At 39.6% G+C, this 21,499-nt stretch overlaps 1 protein-coding gene across 1 annotated transcript in view; it reads right to left on the bottom strand.

Moving 5' to 3' along the window:
• ENPP1 (ectonucleotide pyrophosphatase/phosphodiesterase 1) overlaps positions 1-13,223 on the bottom strand; it is a 72,325-nt gene extending 59,102 nt beyond the window's left edge. Inside the window, exon 1 of the mRNA XM_019663465.1 lies at positions 12,987-13,223. Within this exon, the coding sequence (XP_019519010.1) occupies positions 12,987-13,223 (237 nt within the window). The remainder of the gene's footprint in view (positions 1-12,986) is intronic.
• Positions 13,224-21,499: the final 8,276 nt, after the last annotated feature.

Consider the following 21,499-nt stretch of genomic DNA (forward strand, 5'->3'; position numbering starts at 1 on the left):
CAGACTAAGGGTCAATCCCTCCATTGATGTGCAAACAGCAACCAAAACTAAACTACAATATGAGGACATGCAGAACCCACACAAGGAACACACCTGGGGCACCCAGCTCAGGTGACCAGGGAGACTGTGACACTGGGCTCCACAGGACACCTACTACATAAAGGCACTCTACTAAGACCAGGACACATAGCAGCCCTATCTAATACATAGAAACAAACAAAGGGAGGCAGACAAATGGAAAGACAAAGAAATACATCCCAAATGAACGAACAGAACAAAGCTCAAAAAAAAAAAAAAAAACTAAACAAAATAGAAACAAGCAATCTACCAGATATAGAGTTCAAAACACTGGTTAGAAGGATGTTTAATGAACTTAAGTAGATGGACTCAGTGAGAACTTTAACAAAGTAACAGAAAACATAAAAATGGAGATAGAAAGCATAATAAATAGCCAGTCAGAAATTAATACGATAATGGAAATGAAGAATACATTACAGGGGATCAACAGTAGATTAGATGAAGCAGAGGATCGAATCAGCAATTTAGAGGCTTCGAAATGTCCTGGCTTTTTTCAGAGCTACCCCAGACCTGGTACTGGTGGCAGCCATCCTCAGTTTGCAGCGTGGCCTCTCCCACGTACCTCTAGGTACAGCACAGGCAGCGACCAACTGTGGAACACTTTGTAGCTCCTGCCAGGTACTTTCCGGCCAGTCACAGGCAGTGGCTGCCTGGGCCTGCACTGGAGCCCCTCCCAACAAGCCCCAGAACAAACATTCTTGGAGGCTGGCTTCAGACCACAGCAGAACACTGTCCAATAGCCCCACAAGTGGCACACAAAGGGTAGTCTCAACAGGCACCAGAGCCCACTGGGGCAAATCCCGCTCCATGTAGTAAACCCTCCACACATCAGCCATATAAGCTGTGGATGTGGCCAAACCCCATAGCCAGTCAGCCTGAGGGTTAATCCCACCCACTGATGTGCCAACAGCAATCAAGGCTCAACTATAACAGGACAGCACACACAACCCACACAAGGGACACTCCTGGAACACCTGGCTCAGGAGACCAGGGAGACTGTGCCACTGGGCCCCACAGGGCACCTACTATGTAAGGCCACCTGGAAAGACTGGGAGACGTAGCTGCCCTACTTAATACAGAAAAAAACACAGGGAGGTAGCCAAAATGAGAAAACATACAAACAAAACAAAAAAATACAACCCAAATGAAAGAACAGGAGAAAACTCCAGAAAAAGAACTAAACAAAAGGAAGCCAAACAAACTACCAGAAACAGAATTCAAAACAATGGTGATGAGGGTGCTCAAGGAACTTGGTGAGAACTTCAACAAAGAGATAGCAAGAATAAAAAAAGACACCAAAACCATAAAAAACAACAAGTCAAAAGTAAAGAATACAATAACTGAAATGAAGAATGCACCAGAAGGAATCACCAGTAGACTAGATGAAGCAGAAAACACACAATCAGAATAGCAAAAAGAAAAAAAATCCCCAAAAATTAGGATAGTTTAAGAGACTTCTGGGATGACATCAAGAGTAACAACTTTCGCATCATAGGGGTACCAGAAGAAAAAGAGAGAGAGCAAGGAATTGAGAATCTATTTGAAAACATAATGACTGAAAACCTCCTAATCTGGTGAAGGAAATAGGCATACAAGTCCAGGAAGTGCAGAGAGTGCCAAACAAGATGAATCCAAGCAGGCCCACACCAAGACATATTATAATTAAAATCACAAAGGTTAAGGACAAAGAAAGAATCCTAAAAGCAGCAAGAGAAAAGCACTTAGTTACCTACAAGGAAGCTCCCATAAGACTGTAAGCTGATTTCTCAACAGAAATTTTGCAGGCCAGAAGGGATTGGCAGGAAATATTCAAAGTGATGAAAAGCAAGGACCTACAACCAAGATTACCCAGCAAAGCTATCATTTAGAATTGAAGGACAGATAAAAAACTTCCCAGACAAGAAAAAGCTAAAGGAGTTTATCAACACCAAACCAGTATTACAAGCAACGTTAGTATGTCCGACAGTGAAAGACAAATGTAATGTGATGTTGCTTACATGTGGAATCTAACGAACAAAATAAACAAATAAAACAGAAACAGACTCATAGATACAGAGAACATTATGATGGTTGCCAGATGAGAGAGGGGTTGGGGTCATGGGTGAAAAAAGGGGAAGGGATTAAGAAGAACAAATTGGTTGTTACAAAGTAGTCATGGGGATGTAGGGTATAGCATAGGATTATAGTCAATATTTTAATAACTACATACGGTGTCAGATGGATACTAGATTTATTGGGGTGATAGATGCGAGGGGTTGGGGGCAAGGTGGAAAAGGTGAAAGGATTAAGTATAAATTGGTTGTTACAAAATAATCATAGGGATGTAAAGTAAAGCATAGGTAGGGAATATAGACAATATTATGGTAATAACTATGTATAGAGCTATGTGGGTACTAGACTAGTCAGGGGGATCACTTCTTAAATTATATAAATGTCTAAGCATATGCTGTACATGTGAAATTAATATAAAATAATACTGAATGTCAACTGTAACTGAAAAATTAAAACGGGGAAAAGGGATTAAAAACAAGAGGTGGTATATATATATATATATATATATATGTACAACAGAATATTATTCAGCCTTAAAAAACAGTGAAATCTTAACATCTGCAACAACATAGATGGACCTAGAGGATATTGTGCTGAGTGAAGTAAGTTAGACAGAGAAAGACAAAACCATATTATTTCACTTATATGTAGACTCTAAAGAGAAAAATAAGCAAACTAACAGAACAGAAGCAAACTCATAGATACAGAGAACATTCTGATGGTTGCCAGATGGAAGGGAGTTGGGAGTTGAGTGAAAAAGGAGAAGGGATGAAGAGGTACAAGTTGGTAGTTACAAAACAGTCATGATGATATAAAGTACAGCATAGGGAATGTAGTCAGCAATACACATGCATGGTGCCAGACAGGTACTAGATTTATCAGGATGATCACTTTTATGGGGTTACTTGCATTAATGTACCTTTGAGGTCCAAGAAAGGAAAAGGGCGAAATGCGACCAGCAGCATGTGTGAAGTCAAGGGCAGAACAAGAGTTGATTAGAATCCCCAGCTAAAGAAATTGGCATTGCTGTGACTTCTCCACAGCATAACCCTATGGAGTACTGCTCCTCAAACTTGAATGTACAAACTAATCCCAGGGGATCTGTGGGGATTCTGGTCTGGTTAGGTCTGGGATGAGGCCCACGATTCTGCATTTCTTACAAGTTCCAAGTAGTTGACGCTAACATGCTAGTCTGCAGACCACAATTTGGGTAGCAAGGACATAAAATGTCTTCTCAGTAAGGAAAAATAAAAAATTCAGTTACACTGAAGCTTAGCAATAATAACAAGAAAAACAGCCACTTAGGGCACACTATGTGCTACTTTGTACACGTTATCTCATATAATTGTCCTAACAACACCTAATATGGTTTTATAATCTCTCTTTTATGGTTGTGGAAGCTGATATTCAGGAAATTTATTTGCCTACATTCAAACAGATAACAGTACCAGGATTTAAACCCAATTCTTAACTACAAAACGATTCATCAATAAACTGCAGTGATAAGAATAAGAGGATTGTTAGTTTTGTGATTTTGCAAAGTACCCAAATTTCTCTGAGCCATGATGTTTTCATCTCTAACACAGGGCTAATGGCAGAGCTGTGATTTGGACCAAAGGAGGAACTAGAAGTAGAAGTATTCTGAAACCAATAAAAGAGCTTACTTAAATAAAGATACAACTGTTATAACTAACTGATTCTTTTTATGTCTTAATCTCATTTCCCCCCTTCCTGTTTCTTAAAATAGTACTGAATGTACACCTTTTCTAAAAGCAGGTACTCTCCAAACTTTTGGTCTCAAAATTCTTTTCTACTAATAAAGATAACTGAGGATCCTAAGAAGCCTTTTTCAGATCATTGTGGACATTCTTTAAAAAGACACCAGCGTTCTACAAGTGATAATTTCCTAAAGGTAAAATGCAACATGAAACTTGACAAAAGATTGATGAACTTTTCATATGGTTACATTAAAATCTATTCGTTTACCTTGCACTTTGAATGGTACTTGTATCCATGTATAATTTTGTAAATAATCCATTGATCCTTTGGAAAATGTTGGTTCACTGAGTTATGTAGTTCTTCCAAATGTTGACATGTTCTTATGCCATATAAAAAATTACATTCTTATCCCCATCATTTTCATCAGAAAAGTCTTTAAGGATTGGGAAGCTGTCAAATTTACAATGGCAGATGCACGTTTTCCAAAATTCTAATTTTTGCTTGAAAGCTCAGATTTTATCATAAGCAACAGTTACCCTTAATTTGTTTTCTTTGAAGTGACATGTTAAGATCATTCATTTTTGAGAAACCATGTGCCAAATACCCAAGACTGCATAACCAGTTTGTCAGTTTTTCTTTCTACTAAAATTGGTGTTCCATGAAAAAAAGCAGTCAGTTTAGCTTTCAAATCCACTGCAATTGCTTTTCCTCCAGAAAACAATGGTATGCACCTCAGTATGCACTATATATTAATATATATATATATGCACAGATGTACTATATATTAATACATACTTCCAATTTTGTCATACAGAATATTAAGGACATGCAAAGTAGAGTTAAAATTTAATAAAATCTGCTTCATCTTTACTGCTTCATCTAGTACATTCTTTTAAGCAAAACTGATTTTTTTTTAATTTAAAGTGCATGACTATTTGTACAATTGCTGCCACTGCCTTGATTTCTGCAAAGGTACCAGCAGTTTTACCCCTCAATGCTTTAATGCCATCAGTGTAAATGTCAAAATAGTGAAAAGGGCAAATAAAGTCTCACTATTGTTAAAATACTTTAGACTTCATGGATCCCCCTGAAAGACTCTTAGGGCCTCCGCCCCCCAGAGATCCAGACCATGGTTTGACAACTGCCACTTAAAATATTCTGGCTGAAACTCTGTTCTACATGTGTTGTCTTATATTGATAAACATATATATCCAAAATCATTTAAAGGTAGTCTGGAGAATATGAGGCTCTATTTGGAAAAATCTCATGACCGCTGTATTTATTTTGCTGCAAAATAGCATCATAAAAAAAAAAAACACCTGAATTTCTTTTCAGTTCTCTCTCTCCATGAGAGACCATAAGCTCCAAATGCTTGTTAATGTCAAGAAGTTTATAAAGGGAAAGAAACCCATTTAGAACAAGCTATGTTCTTGGGATTCTTTTCCTTAAAACCAAGATAAAATGATCTTGATTTAAGGGTCCAAAATCACACCTGTGATAAAATGTTTGCTACCTAAATTTGTGTAAAGTCCTAAGATATAATGAGAAAATGGTCACTCTACAAATGAGATATGCCTGTGAAAATTCACTCCTTCCAAAATGACTTTCTATCATGACCCTCTATTTTCATATTCTAGTACATTTTAAATGTATTAAGAAAGAAACTCAAAATAAGAAAGTCACTGTCCCCAAAGTCTGTATACAGTGGAAGCTCACAATAACACATGACTATTGACTTGACACAATGTAAATGGCAAATGGATGGGATGGCATTAGCAATTAGTCCAGAGTAAAACTTTGAGTTAAAAGTCCTTCCACTTATGATGGTCTACTACTTCCTAATGGTGTGACTTTTGCCGATAAATTTAACCCACTGTTTCTAAAAGTGGAGCAAATGAACCACCTACATCTAAATAACTTGAGGCAGTTGTTACAAAAGGCAAATTCCTTGAGTCCATTCCTGTCTTAGTCTGCTTGGGCGGCTATAACAACATACCATATACTGGGTGGCTAAAATAACAGAAATTTATTTTTCTCACAGTTCTGGAGATTGGGAAGTCCAAGATCAAGGTGCTGACCAATTAATTTCCTGGTGAGAGCTCTCTTTCCTGGGTTGCAGATGGCCACCTTTTCGCCATGTCCTCACATGGCCTTTCCATGGTGAATGCATCAAGAAAAAGGCCAAGATCTCTCTCTCTCTCTTTTTCTCTCTCTCTCTCTCTCTTCCTCTTCTTTTAAGGCCACTCACCCCACCATGAGAGCCCTGTTCTCATGACCAAATATAAACCTAATTAGAACTCCCAAAGGCCCTATCTCCCAAACACCATCATATTCTTAGGGTAGGGCTTCAACATATGAATTGGGGTGGGGGTTGGGGCCACAAACATTCAGTCCATAACAATTCCAAATATTTTAATCACAATCTCTGGGCTTGGAGCCCAAGAGTCTGTTTTTCATAATTCCCAAACGGTTCTTATGCACACTAATGTTTAAGAACACAGATTGTACCCATGGGAACCAGATGTTTCCTTACCTGTAAAGTAGGACTGTCACCATACTACCCAATTTAAAGCTGTTGAGGTGTTGAGGATCAATTAAGAATATTGGGAAAATGCTTTCTAAAACTTCAACGTGCTATGTGAGTGATTATAATCATCTAAACTTTTAATACCTACATCTCCACCAAATCTTACTCTAAAAACTAAAAGTNAAATATAGTCAAATTTTTAAAAATGAGAACAGGTGTTGAACAAGATATAAAGTGTGTCTTGCCCCCTTTAAAATCTTCAACTTGGGATGCTTTCCATTTATATTGACTCCATTCATTCATTCATTCATTCATTCATTCAATAATGAATCTTTCAATCTTTGGCCTCCAACTATGCATACCATATGAAAGATGAATAAAAGTATATCTTTCCCAAGTGGCTTTTTCAGTCTGGGTCCAAGGGGGTGAAGGCAACAAACAAAACATTAAAACCCAAGTCATACACGCGTAATAGAGTCACAAAGAGGATAGTCTGAAAGCTTAGTGAAGAGGATAGTTGACATCTGGAAGAAGTAAAGGCCATCCGTCAAAGCATTATTGAGCCTTTTTTTTTTGTTAAACTACCTTTGAGTCAGCTTACAAACCACCCAAGAGAAACAGGTTTTCACCATTTCAGAGTTACACATATTTTTTTTTTACCCCAAACTTGGCTCCAAATTTTCCAATAACTGTTTCCAAAAATCAGATTCAAGGACAAAGATTTGCTCAAAGGAGACTGGTGAAATGAGTGTCGAAACTTTGAAAACCAACTCAAGAGAGATGTTCCAAAGTGGCTTTGAACCTGACAAAACAAATGTAGTAAGTGTATTGTCTGCTTCCCAAGGCAATCAACCACTTGAAAGACTTCACCCATTGGAAAAGTCAGTGTACAATCTGCAGGATAACAAACTCAAACATCTAGGCATCTACAGGAACCAAAAACGAGTGAGGCAGCCAGTCCCCTTTAGGTGAACTGTGTGCCCTATTAGAGGGGGCAGCATTTAATTCTGCAGTGAATGGGTTGTTGTGTGCCCATTGTGGCCAGAGGGATTTCTCAAGAGAAACAGGGAATTTAGATGTTTATGTGACTTCTCCAGATTGCAAAATTTCGTCTGCAAAATTGAGAAAAACAATATCTTGAAACACTTTAAAGGCCAAACAAAATGTAACACATCTGCAGGGTGGGCCTGGCACACAGGCCACCAGGATGTGGCCTCTGCCCTATGCTTACGCCTCGCCTGTGCCAGTTGGGACTTTTATGGGTAACTAAAAATCCAATTGGAATCCTAAAATCAGAGGAATAAAACTGGATCAAGTATGCCATGCATATTGATTAGCTATAGACATCGCAATGCCTGTTGTTAAGCCTTACTGGGGTCTTACTTATATTCTCAGTGGTCTGAGGGACGGCTTTATATTCCAAAGTACAATGAGGTCATGAGACTTAAAACTGCAGCACAACTTCTCTGGTTAGTGCAAAGCTAAACCATGAATGTTTTACCCTTAGTCCTAAGCCACTCTGCTTTAATGATTGAGGACTAGTGCAGCAGTGTCAAGATGATAGCTTAAGGTTTTATAAGATTTCTCAAGTTTTACTATACAGAAATATTTACATATTTCCTCCTTGGTGCTTTCCATGTAGCGAAGACCAAACCATCAAACAAAACTCGCTTATCTGTGATTGAATATAACTCCTCAAAGTTGAGAAACAACTCTGCTCAGTGTTTAAAAAATGAAATGTGCTGTAATTACTTTTGCAGCTGCTTCACAGCTTTCCCAGCTTTCTTCAATTCTCTGGTGAAACACCAGACATCTAGCCCAGTCAAAAAGGAAAAAAACCTCAAGATTCTTTCATCTTGATGAGACTTAGAAAAAAGATTTTTTTTTTCATGGCGTTAATTTGTTTTTAAGATTTTTGTATGACACCTTCATTTCTCTGTCTTTTTTGTAAGCACAAAAATATGCCTTCTGGAAGAAGCTTGGGTAACTATGTAACCTGGTACAGATTATAAGAACTCTGAGACTTGGTTTCCTCGTTTATAAAATGGTGTTACAAATAATACAATAAAATTACGCTGCTATCCAATGTAATGTTTAACATTTCCCAACTTTATATAAAAATTTTAATGTATTCTTTTTATATTTAAATCACCCAATCTCTACCCCAAGAGAGAGAATAAAACTATTTCATTTTTACAGAAATTGTGCATGCTTTATACATAATTTGGGGAAATTTCAAGCACTGCTGTTGGATATTCATCTACAGAGGGAGATCCCATGCATGGGGTCAGGAAGGAATACTGGCCCCTCTGGGAAGTGAACCCAGAAGTGTAAGATGTGGTAATTGAGAGTAATAAGAGCTGGAAAAATGGAAAATGCGTACCCCACCTAAAGGGAGCTGCCACCAGCGTTTTAACTTTGTGGTTGTCCACAGTCCCTCCACTCCCCTTTTTCTCTTATACCTCCATTCGAACAAAACCTAGAGTTGCTGATAGCTGCGTGTATGCCTGCCAGTTTGCAGTTTGCTATTTGTTTTCTAAATGGTCCATGTCTTTTGATTTTTTATTTGTCCTCTGTTCCTCCTTCACTTCTTAAAATGTGTCTCAAAACTATTTATTATACGGTGTTAATTCCTCTGTTGAATTTTAGCTTTTTTAAAAAGTGATTTTCTTAGTAGTTGCTCTAGCGGTTATAATATGCATCTTTAATTTACCCTCTACTTCAGTTTAATATTGACTTAATTCTGGTAATAGCATTGTTTTCTGTAATGCATCTCTATTTTCTGTGGAGCAAATAAAACAGAGCCTTTGGATTCTAGGACTCCAGAACTGAGAGGCAAGAAATTCCTATAATTAGTTACCATCTAATTACCAAAGTAATATATTTAGTATGAAAGATAGATTGAAAATATTTATACTGAATGCTAATACACCAGCCATCTGAACACACATTTATCGATTGCCTACTGTATACCAAGGACTGTACTAGCACCACTGGAGATAAAGAAGAAAAACAAGAATGATTCATCCTCCCAAGAAGCTCCTAGCACAGTGGGACAGACAGAAATATTAACATTTAATTGCAGTACTGGATGTTGAGAGCTATGAAAGGGTAGCACGAGGTGCTGGAAGCTCATTGAAAGGTACAGCTCCCAAAGTGGATGGCCATTATCCTTATAACCATCATTGCTTACACCTCCTGTGGTTCATGCTGAGAGCCACTGGAAGAGGCAGCCCCACACATCCTGGGATATGGCTCTGCCCCTGTGGTCACAACTGAGTTGATCAGATGCCTCACAGAAATCCAGCCCATCCATTGCCTCTGCTGTGCCTGAGGTTTTCTCTGGCTTGAGCTATGAGGTTTGCTATCACTTGCGAACTTTGCATGAGACACAACTGAGAAGTCATTATGTAGAAAGAGCAGCTGAGAATATAAATGTCTAACCACTATGCTGTCCACCTGGAATGAATATAAAATAATATTGAATGTCAAAATAAATAAATAAGCAATACGTAAAAACAGAAAGAGCATCTGAACGAGACCATGTTGGGCTTGTGCAAGGTGTGTCAGCAGAGGAACCTGGTGGAGAGAGCCAGGGAAACCCTCAGGGAGGCACAGTAGTCGGGAGTGAATACAGAGTGACCCGATTGACAGCGCCCTAGCCCAAGACCTGTGTGGCTCAGCTGTATCTTACTTGCTGTCTTTAGATCTTATCTGTTGTCGCATTCTTAAAAGAATGCCCCTCCTCTTTGCCAGGATCAAATCTTTCCTTATATACAAAAAGACTAGAACAGGGGTTATAGGAGACTTAATGAAGAAAAATGATGCCTGAGCAAATCTTGAAGGACAAGTAAGAGTTAGTCATGCAGAGAATGAGAAGTATGATATTCCAGGATTAAGGAGCAGCCCACACAAAGACTCACAGTCACAAGAAAGTGCGGCTCCTTCCAGGAACCACAATACAAGCAGCTGGGTACAACAGAAGCACATTGCAGCTGGAAAGAAAGAGACCAGGGATGCACAGCTGGCATCTTGGCACTGAATGAATAAGATGACTGAGTGAACTCTCAGCCCATCCATATCTTGAAAAATTCATTTCTGCAATTCAAAAAAATATACTAAATAAGTTTCCTGGAAAGTTTGACAAGCCAATTAAAAGACAGGATGAGTTATGATAGTCTGGTTCCAAGAGAAAAATTGACAGAAGTGTTGTGGTGTGTAAATATTTTCTTAGAAATTATTTCAGTGGGGAGAAACGCTTTCGAAATATCTTCATCGTCTATGAGTTATAAGTAATCTCATTTTGAAAAATTAAATGTAAGATGAATAAAATGGTAATTATTCACAAGTCTTAAACTTTTCATGTGGATCTAAAATCAAGTAATTTTGAGTCCTTTATATTAGTAAATTGAGAATCAAAATTGAAATTAACTTTATTACTACAGAAAAATTAATTTTCCAGAAATCCCAATGTTACTGAGATTATCATACTTTTTTCCAAAGAAAATGAAAATCTTCAACTTGCAAATTTTATAAGAGATCAAATTAAAATGAAGANTTACGAAAAGCACGCTCATGTTTAACCTGAAAAAGGAATCCCATAATTGCAGCTCCTTTCTAGAAGACATGTCCCAGAGCTCTTGGATGACAATTGTCAAGTTCCATTTGGAGGCTTTTCCTTTGGAAGTGCATCATTTGGAAAAGGTCCGGGGGAAGAGCAGGGGGTGGCGGGAAGAAGGGTATTGAAGTAGGGAAGGGAAAGAAGAATGGGTAAAGTAACAGTTTCAAAAATACAGCAATGAGTTTTGGTGGACAGTAATGTCCTACGGTATTTCATCAAAAGACACGAGGTAACAGTTCTTTCCAATTAAAATCGTGTTACAACAAAAGACTCCACCTAACGAGATTTTAAAATATTTAGGATTGTGCTACTTGTGGAAGTTAAATCCTAGGACACCTCCAAGTCAAACACCCAGAGTTGCACCATCGGAGCATAACAGAATGCTGTTTGACCAGCTGACTGCAGGGGTCAAAGACTAGAATGCATGTTCCAAAGGCAAGCCTTTACCAATTGTAAATCTCTAAGTAAATGAATAGGAAAGATTTAAAAACTAAAGTTAGCAACATTTCAAGAGAATCAACATTTAGATATGATTTCCCATTGGAGTTACATACAGATTCAATGTATAGTGACTGAATACCTCACAGGGTGCTATGAGGTGTGCTATTAGTACACCTGAAAGTACTGATACGTACTAAAAACTTAAGTGATCATGATATAAAAGCTAAGGGCTCCTATTAACAAAATCTAAAAAGGTAACTCAATAGACTTAAAACTAAGTTCTCATCAATATCATGGGTTCTAGACGGACACCGTGATACATGATGCAAAATATATTTTGAGATAAAAACATAATTTGGGACACTTTTTCAATCTCAGACTTATTTTTAAGTACTAAGTATGACACCATCTCTTTAGTACCTCAAAATACTGTAATATTTCCAGGATACCCAAACTACAGGGAAAATGGAAATGCTTATAAAAAGAAAAAAATATTTCAAAAATCTGAAAAGATATTCTCTGCACAGCATTGTTCAAATCATAATATGTAAGTGATGATATATTTTGGGGTACTCAAGTACATGGAAATGTGCTCTTTCCATATAACACAATAAAAATAATTGCTTCTCCTTGCAGTTTTTCAATTTACTTCCCCAAATACATTGTTCCCTGTGATTCTCACAATAGCCTTATGCGATGTGCAGTGGGGTTGATGTCGTCCACACTCTAACAAAGAAGAAACTGTGGTTTAGGGAGAGGTTATTAAAGGCCTCAGCCATTAATAACAACCACGAAACCAAGAACCTAGGGTTCTGACTCAGTCCAGCGCTTCTCACCACAGATCTAGCCTGAAAAACAAGCCCCACATTTCATAAAGTGGACCGTGGATCTTGCAACTGTCATAACAAAACAGCTGAGGAATAATGAGGACTTTTGTTAGCAACAAAAACCGTGTAGCCTGTGGTTAAAAGAGTGGACAAAGAATCATAACCGTTTCTTTACACTCACATATGAACACCAATGGCATTTCTAAACAGCTACATGGAAATTCCTAAACAGAGCCAAAGGAAAAAGTATTTTCCAAAGTTCTTGATAAAACCTGAGCTCCGTTAAATCTTTTCAGGTGGAATCAGTGACTGCCAGGAGCGTCATCAATATAACACCCGGAGCCACCCAACAGGGGGAAAACATTGGTGGTTGTTCCTAAGACCCACAACTTGCGGGCTGGTCATTTCTTCCCCTCTCTGGGGGTTAGAGGTGGTGTTTCTAAAGATCACAACTTTTAACAGCCTGCTTTCATAAACAGGCCTTTTTGAAGGCAACAGTTAACACACGTGAGAGTGAGCTATTCCCTTGGGGTGAAGAGAAAGCTCCCCTAGGGTGATGATGAGCACGCAGTGCCTGCCGCCTTGCAGAGACGAGCTTGAGGGCGAGGAGGAGCGGCCACAAGCTGCCTCTCTCCGGGCCCCGGGTGCTGATCGCGCTCGGAGCGCAGGAGCTGGGCGCCGCCCTCCCCGCCCCGGGCGCCGCGCGGGGCCGCGGACCTACCAGCGAGAGCACTTTATAAGTGTTGGGGTCTTTGGCCGGGCGGGCGCGCGCCGTCTTTTCCAGCGGCTCCTCCCCCAGGTCCATGGGGGCCAGCAAGGACGCGGCCGTCTGCGAGTCCCCGGGCGCCTCGGCGGCGTGGCCGCGGCCTGGGTCGCGGCCGTTCCCCGCCGGGCCCTCCCGGCGGCCGTGCCCGCCCTCGCCGCGGCTCCCGCCCCCTGCGCACCCGTCGCGCTCCATCGTGTCCCGGGCGCTCCCGCCCCGCCGGCCCGCCGCACCTTTAATAGGCTCCGCAGCGGCCCCGCCCCGCCGCCGCGTCCGCCCCGCCGCCGCCGGGCCCTTGGCTAGTCGCCCGCCACCCAGAGCTACAAGTGGGGGGAAAGCAACTCAACGCCCCGGATTATTTGGCTTCCTGTCTGATTTCGGGCACTTTGCGTTTCGGTTATTTTGGGTCCTCTAACGTGGGCGTGTCTTTAACTTCCCCCAAAGCCTTCCCCTCCCCGCGCCCCGGGGCACCTTCCGAACACTTGCAGGAATCGCCCTGCGTGGCCTCGTGGCGCTGGCGGGACTGGAATTGCAGAGTGTGGTCTGCAGAGGGCATGAGATCATGGGCTCCCAAAATAGAGCAGGAGGAGAAGGGTGCAGCCGCCCAGTCTCGTGCAGTTTCACCAAGGTAGGCGAGTGGAGTGGGGCAGACCTGTGTGTTTCTGGGTGCACATGTAAGTAGGGGGACTACGACCTTCTTTTTCTCCCACGTATAGAAACAATCAAGAATCCCCTCCAAGCCTGCCGACCCACTACCTGCACTACTCCTAGAGAGGAACATCCAATCTTAAAATATCTGGATTTGCAAAAACAGACACAGAAGGGATATTTAGGTTTCCATGGCGTTTTGTGGTTTCTGGGGTTTTGTCATTGCTCTTGTTTTAATATACTTATTAGTTCCTTTAAACGTTCTATATGGAAGGCTTCAAAGTGTCCCGTTGCCCTATCCTGAGGTTGATGCAGATACTTAGTTAGCAATATCAAAAGTTTAACGCCATCCGAAATACTTCGATATTTTATTTTTGAACTAGGACACGAACAGTAGGCTATAATTCTTGCAGGGCGTTGATTCACCTTTGATTCGACAACTTTTACATTTCCTTGCTCATCAGTTAGAAAAACCACAAGCGTGTAGTAAAGGGAAGCGTGTCAGTCAAGGGGAAACCAGTGACTTTCAAGACCTTTGCAATACCTGGGACGACCTTCACTGACTAAGGAAAGTTATACAATCTCCAAACAATTCATTTTCAATTCATTCTGATTACATAAATATAGTCAAATTTTTAAAAATGAGAACAGGTGTTGAACAAGATATAAAGTGTGTCTTGCCCCCTTTAAAATCTTCAACTTGGGATGCTTTCCATTTATATTGACTCCATTCATTCATTCATTCATTCATTCATTCAATAATGAATCTTTCAATCTTTGGCCTCCAACTATGCATACCATATGAAAGATGAATAAAAGTATATCTTTCCCAAGTGGCTTTTTCAGTCTGGGTCCAAGGGGGTGAAGGCAACAAACAAAACATTAAAACCCAAGTCATACACGCGTAATAGAGTCACAAAGAGGATAGTCTGAAAGCTTAGTGAAGAGGATAGTTGACATCTGGAAGAAGTAAAGGCCATCCGTCAAAGCATTATTGAGCCTTTTTTTTTTGTTAAACTACCTTTGAGTCAGCTTACAAACCACCCAAGAGAAACAGGTTTTCACCATTTCAGAGTTACACATATTTTTTTTTTACCCCAAACTTGGCTCCAAATTTTCCAATAACTGTTTCCAAAAATCAGATTCAAGGACAAAGATTTGCTCAAAGGAGACTGGTGAAATGAGTGTCGAAACTTTGAAAACCAACTCAAGAGAGATGTTCCAAAGTGGCTTTGAACCTGACAAAACAAATGTAGTAAGTGTATTGTCTGCTTCCCAAGGCAATCAACCACTTGAAAGACTTCACCCATTGGAAAAGTCAGTGTACAATCTGCAGGATAACAAACTCAAACATCTAGGCATCTACAGGAACCAAAAATGAGTGAGGCAGCCAGTCCCCTTTAGGTGAACTGTGTGCCCTATTAGAGGGGGCAGCATTTAATTCTGCAGTGAATGGGTTGTTGTGTGCCCATTGTGGCCAGAGGGATTTCTCAAGAGAAACAGGGAATTTAGATGTTTATGTGACTTCTCCAGATTGCAAAATTTCATCTGCAAAATTGAGAAAAACAATATCTTGAAACACTTTAAAGGCCAAACAAAATGTAACACATCTGCAGGGTGGGCCTGGCACACAGGCCACCAGGATGTGGCCTCTGCCCTATGCTTACGCCTCGCCTGTGCCAGTTGGGACTTTTATGGGTAACTAAAAATCCAATTGGAATCCTAAAATCAGAGGAATAAAACTGGATCAAGTATGCCATGCATATTGATTAGCTATAGACATCGCAATGCCTGTTGTTAAGCCTTACTGGGGTCTTACTTATATTCTCAGTGGTCTGAGGGATGGCTTTATATTCCAAAGTACAATGAGGTCATGAGACTTAAAACTGCAGCACAACTTCTCTGGTTAGTGCAAAGCTAAACCATGAATGTTTTACCCTTAGTCCTAAGCCACTCTGCTTTAATGATTGAGGACTAGTGCAGCAGTGTCAAGATGATAGCTTAAGGTTTTATAAGATTTCTCAAGTTTTACTATACAGAAATATTTACATATTTCCTCCTTGGTGCTTTCCATGTAGCGAAGACCAAACCATCAAACAAAACTCGCTTATCTGTGTTTGAATATAACTCCTCAAAGTTGAGAAACAACTCTGCTCAGTGTTNAAGCTATGTTCTTGGGATTCTTTTCCTTAAAACCAAGATAAAATGATCTTGATTTAAGGGTCCAAAATCACACCTGTGATAAAATGTTTGCTACCTAAATTTGTGTAAAGTCCTAAGATATAATGAGAAAATGGTCACTCTACAAATGAGATATGCCTGTGAAAATTCACTCCTTCCAAAATGACTTTCTATCATGACCCTCTATTTTCATATTCTAGTACATTTTAAATGTATTAAGAAAGAAACTCAAAATAAGAAAGTCACTGTCCCCAAAGTCTGTATACAGTGGAAGCTCACAATAACACATGACTATTGACTTGACACAATGTAAATGGCAAATGGATGGGATGGCATTAGCAATTAGTCCAGAGTAAAACTTTGAGTTAAAAGTCCTTCCACTTATGATGGTCTACTACTTCCTAATGGTGTGACTTTTGCCGATAAATTTAACCCACTGTTTCTAAAAGTGGAGCAAATGAACCACCTACATCTAAATAACTTGAGGCAGTTGTTACAAAAGGCAAATTCCTTGAGTCCATTCCTGTCTTAGTCTGCTTGGGCGGCTATAACAACATACCATATACTGGGTGGCTAAAATAACAGAAATTTATTTTTCTCACAGTTCTGGAGATTGGGAAGTCCAAGATCAAGGTGCTGACCAATTAATTTCCTGGTGAGAGCTCTCTTTCCTGGGTTGCAGATGGCCACCTTTTCGCCATGTCCTCACATGGCCTTTCCATGGTGAATGCATCAAGAAAAAGGCCAAGATCTCTCTCTCTCTCTCTTTCTCTCTCTCTCTCTCTCTTCCTCTTCTTTTAAGGCCACTCACCCCACCATGAGAGCCCTGTTCTCATGACCAAATATAAACCTAATTAGAACTCCCAAAGGCCCTATCTCCCAAACACCATCATATTCTTAGGGTAGGGCTTCAACATATGAATTGGGGTGGGGGTTGGGGCCACAAACATTCAGTCCATAACAATTCCAAATATTTTAATCACAATCTCTGGGCTTGGAGCCCAAGAGTCTGTTTTTCATAATTCCCAAACGGTTCTTATGCACACTAATGTTTAAGAACACAGATTGTACCCATGGGAACCAGATGTTTCCTTACCTGTAAAGTAGGACTGTCACCATACTACCCAATTTAAAGCTGTTGAGGTGTTGAGGATCAATTAAGAATATTGGGAAAATGCTTTCTAAAACTTCAACGTGCTATGTGAGTGATTATAATCATCTAAACTTTTAATACCTACATCTCCACCAAATCTTACTCTAAAAACTAAAAGTAAATGAGAAGAAACTAACAAAAAATATTATAGATGCTATCTTAATTCTTATAGAAGTGAATCTCAGATAACTAAAATAGTCAGGAAATAGTGTTCTAATTTATCTTTACCTGAACATTCTGGTTATTATTTTTTTTTTTTGAAAAGCCCTCTTAAATGTATTATTACACTTCCTTTCCCTGGTAAATACATAACTCAGCTCTTATATGATGCCAAAGGGTTTTCGTCTCGGGTCAGCACTCTTATCAGTTCTTGCTATACAGGACTTACGTTTAGAAGAGCAATCTCTATTCTGCTAAAAGTATTGTTGTTTATTTTTGTTGTTTGGAAGACATTTCATGACTGATAGAGGTATGTTTGTATGAACCAAAGACAGATCTCTAATTACAAGCTGTATTCCAAAAGCTTATTTGTTCCTAAATTGTTTGAAACTTGAAACGTTCTTCCCCTTGCCAAAAAGAAAATTACGAATCTCTGGCTTGTCCAAGAAGCCCATAATATAGATAAGATTCATTTTCTATGTCTTAAAAGTCACACAAATAGTTTGCAATGGAATTTATCAAAAGCAAAATTGACTTTAAAACTGTTTTCATTGACCTTTAATATTGATATCTGAGAAAAAAAGTATTAGCTAGAGGAAAATGAGAATACAAATTTCTGCAAATATTCTTAAAGGATTAATGGTCTCCAGTCCTTTATTATACTCATATACAAGAATGTATAAGGTCTCTCAACATGGCCATTAGGGATTCTTTTCAGAGTCATGATTAGGGTATGATGAAAGAGATGACAAAACTGAGTGTTCAGAGTTAACTGAAAAAGTGGGATAGGAGGGAAAAAAGAAAGATGTTGAAAGGGTGGCTGCATATCCATGAGAAAGCGACTGCTTAGAGTAGAAACAGCTCAGATATTAATGCTGAGAGAGAAAAATACCAGAATATGACTCAGAGCAGAAGAAAGGAAGCAACAGAAAGTAATGCTGGAGAAAATAGTTCCCTCCAAGATCCACAAAGACTGAACTTGGGGTGTGACAGCAAAGTCGCCAAAACAGAAAAGGCCTTGGTATAAGTGAAAGTCTCATTTGTACCTGCAGGGTGGCCTTACTTGTACATGCCAGATGGCCACACTGAGGTTGTTTGTACCTGAGCGAATGCCCAGTGGCTAGATCCTAATTCTGAATTCAGGTTATCACGGAGGCCCTGTTTGGCCTCTTAGGTATGCTGCTGGCCTTAGCTGGGAACTTCTGTTTACAGTTCATTTACTGCCTCTTCCATCTCCCTTTTATAGCGATAGTTATATTATTATATTTTTGTATATTACAGCGATAATTATCATTACACACTAATAAAATGTTTGATACCAGTTGGATATTCTCCCTTAATTTATACCCAAGTGTCAACTCTCTTAGTGAATCTCTATTTGGAGTCCCAACCTTCAACTGGCCATATGGGTATATGGGTATGTGGTTGTGTATTTAGTCTTCCCATCTTGCCCTTTGCCAAGTCAGTGTATCATCAGGTCTCAGCAAAAATGCAGTGCATTCATTCGCTGAACCAAAACCTGACACTAAGCATAAGGCACTTAGTAAACACAACAGTCTTGTTGGGATCCTAGAAATTTCGGGCGCAGTTCATTAGAATGTGAGAAACAAATACCATAAAGAGTAAACAGGAGACTTCTCTGGCCTCTGAGATGCTCTGGTCATTTTGAAATAAATGCTAAAGCATGGCCAGACAGATGTTAAATTTTACAAACCAAAGAGCAATGTCAATTCTAGGTCAGATTAAGAGCAGGAACTATCTTGGATATTCTCCATGCTGTATTCTAGAGATAAGATAATGTGTTGCAAAAGAAAGGAGAGAGAAGCTGACAGACGGAATAACTTTCACAAGCAAATTTATGATAAACAAGGACAACTTCTGCCACTTACAAAGAACTCTTTCAGTGAAAGGTGAAAGTCGTTTTCATTTACTACCACCCACACACAAGGCCCTTTACACACACATACACAGGTCTACGTATTCATAAGTACAGCAGAAGGTCACAAATACAAAATAATGCCATAGAACAGCTCACTGGAGAAAGGAGAAATTTACTACCATGTGGTTGAAAGTTACCTGCCCCTTTAAAATTATGCCAGGGAGCAAAAAAGACATTTCAAATAAATCTTCAAGTCCAACCTCGGTGGATGTGAACATTTTGGTTAAACACTTAATTTGGAACCAAGGAAAGGCACCCAGTATTTGACATACCTACTGAAGTATATAGAGAATACTACATGTATTTGCTCTCTTGAAGTTTCCTGCAGTCTGGCTGTGTGCCTCGGAATGAGCATTTCCAGGGCCTAGAACCAAAGCTCCCAGAACCGAGCCTGCTGGTCTTCTCCTGGGATCAAACACCACCCTGGGGAGATGCAGGGGTGGGGCAGTGTCTTCCCTTCTGCATCCACTCTCACATACCAAATCATTTAGTTTATCTGAAGGATTTTCAGAAAAATGCAACAGTCACATTGCTACAGATTATCTCTCTACCAGGCCACTCTTGTGCTTATCCTGCTAGATAAAAACTTTGAATCTGAAGACCTCCTCAGTGGCTGGCCTCTTGTAACCTCAACCCCAGATGCAATTAGTCAGCCCGTTTCTTCAGCTTTACGAAAAGCACGCTCATGTTTAACCTGAAAAAGGAATCCCATAATTGCAGCTCCTTTCTAGAAGACATGTCCCAGAGCTCTTGGATGACAATTGTCAAGTTCCTTTTGGAGGCTTTTCCTTTGGAAGTGCATCATTTGGAAAAGGTCCGGGGGAAGAGCAGGGGGTGGCGGGAAGAAGGGTATTGAAGTAGGGAAGGGAAAGAAGAATGGGTAAAGTAACAGTTTCAAAAATACAGCAATGAGTTTTGGTGGACAGTAATGTCCTACGGTATTTCATCAAAAGACACGAGGTAAGAGTTCTTTCCAATTAAAATCGTGTTACAACAAAAGACTCCACCTAACGAGATTTAAAAATATTTAGGATTGTGCTACTTGTGGAAGTTAAATCCTAGGACACCTCCAAGTCAAACACCCAGAGTTGCACCATCGGAGCATAACAGAATGCTGTTTGACCAGCTGACTGCAGGGGTCAAAGACTAGAATGCATGTTCCAAAGGCAAGCCTTTACCAATTGTAAATCTCTAAGTAAATGAATAGGAAAGATTTAAAAACTAAAGTTAGCAACATTTCAAGAGAATCAACATTTAGATATGATTTCCCATTGGAGTTACATACAGATTCAATGTATAGTGACTGAATACCTCACAGGGTGCTACGAGGTGTGCTATTAGTACACCTGAAAGTACTGATACGTACTAAAAACTTAAGTGATCATGATATAAAAGCTAAGGGCTCCTATTAACAAAATCTAAAAAGGTAACTCAATAGACTTAAAACTAAGTTCTCATCAATATCATGGGTTCTAGACGGACACCGTGATACATGATGCAAAATATATTTTGAGATAAAAACATAATTTGGGACACTTTTTCAATCTCAGACTTATTTTTAAGTACTAAGTATGACACCATCTCTTTAGTACCTCAAAATACTGTAATATTTCCAGGATACCCAAACTACAGGGAAAATGGAAATGCTTATAAAAAGAAAAAAATATTTCAAAAATCTGAAAAGATATTCTCTGCACAGCATTGTTCAAATCATAATATGTAAGTGATGATATATTTTGGGGTACTCAAGTACATGGAAATGTGCTCTTTCCATATAACACAATAAAAATAATTGCTTCTCCTTGCAGTTTTTCAATTTACTTCCCCAAATACATTGTTCCCTGTGATTCTCACAATAGCCTTATGCGATGTGCAGTGGGGTTGATGTCGTCCACACTCTAACAAAGAAGAAACTGTGGTTTAGGGAGAGGTTATTAAAGGCCTCAGCCATTAATAACAACCACGAAACCAAGAACCTAGGGTTCTGACTCAGTCCAGCGCTTCTCACCACAGATCTAGCCTGAAAAACAAGCCCCACATTTCATAAAGTGGACCGTGGATCTTGCAACTGTCATAACAAAACAGCTGAGGAATAATGAGGACTTTTGTTAGCAACAAAAACCGTGTAGCCTGTGGTTAAAAGAGTGGACAAAGAATCATAACCGTTTCTTTACACTCACATATGAACACCAATGGCATTTCTAAACAGCTACATGGAAATTCCTAAACAGAGCCAAAGGAAAAAGTATTTTCCAAAGTTCTTGATAAAACCTGAGCTCCGTTAAATCTTTTCAGGTGGAATCAGTGACTGCCAGGAGCGTCATCAATATAACACCCGGAGCCACCCAACAGGGGGAAAACATTGGTGGTTGTTCCTAAGACCCACAACTT

This window comes from Hipposideros armiger, unplaced genomic scaffold, assembly GCF_001890085.2.
Source record: "Hipposideros armiger isolate ML-2016 unplaced genomic scaffold, ASM189008v1 scaffold_391, whole genome shotgun sequence".
NCBI classification, from domain to species: Eukaryota; Metazoa; Chordata; class Mammalia; order Chiroptera; family Hipposideridae; genus Hipposideros; species Hipposideros armiger.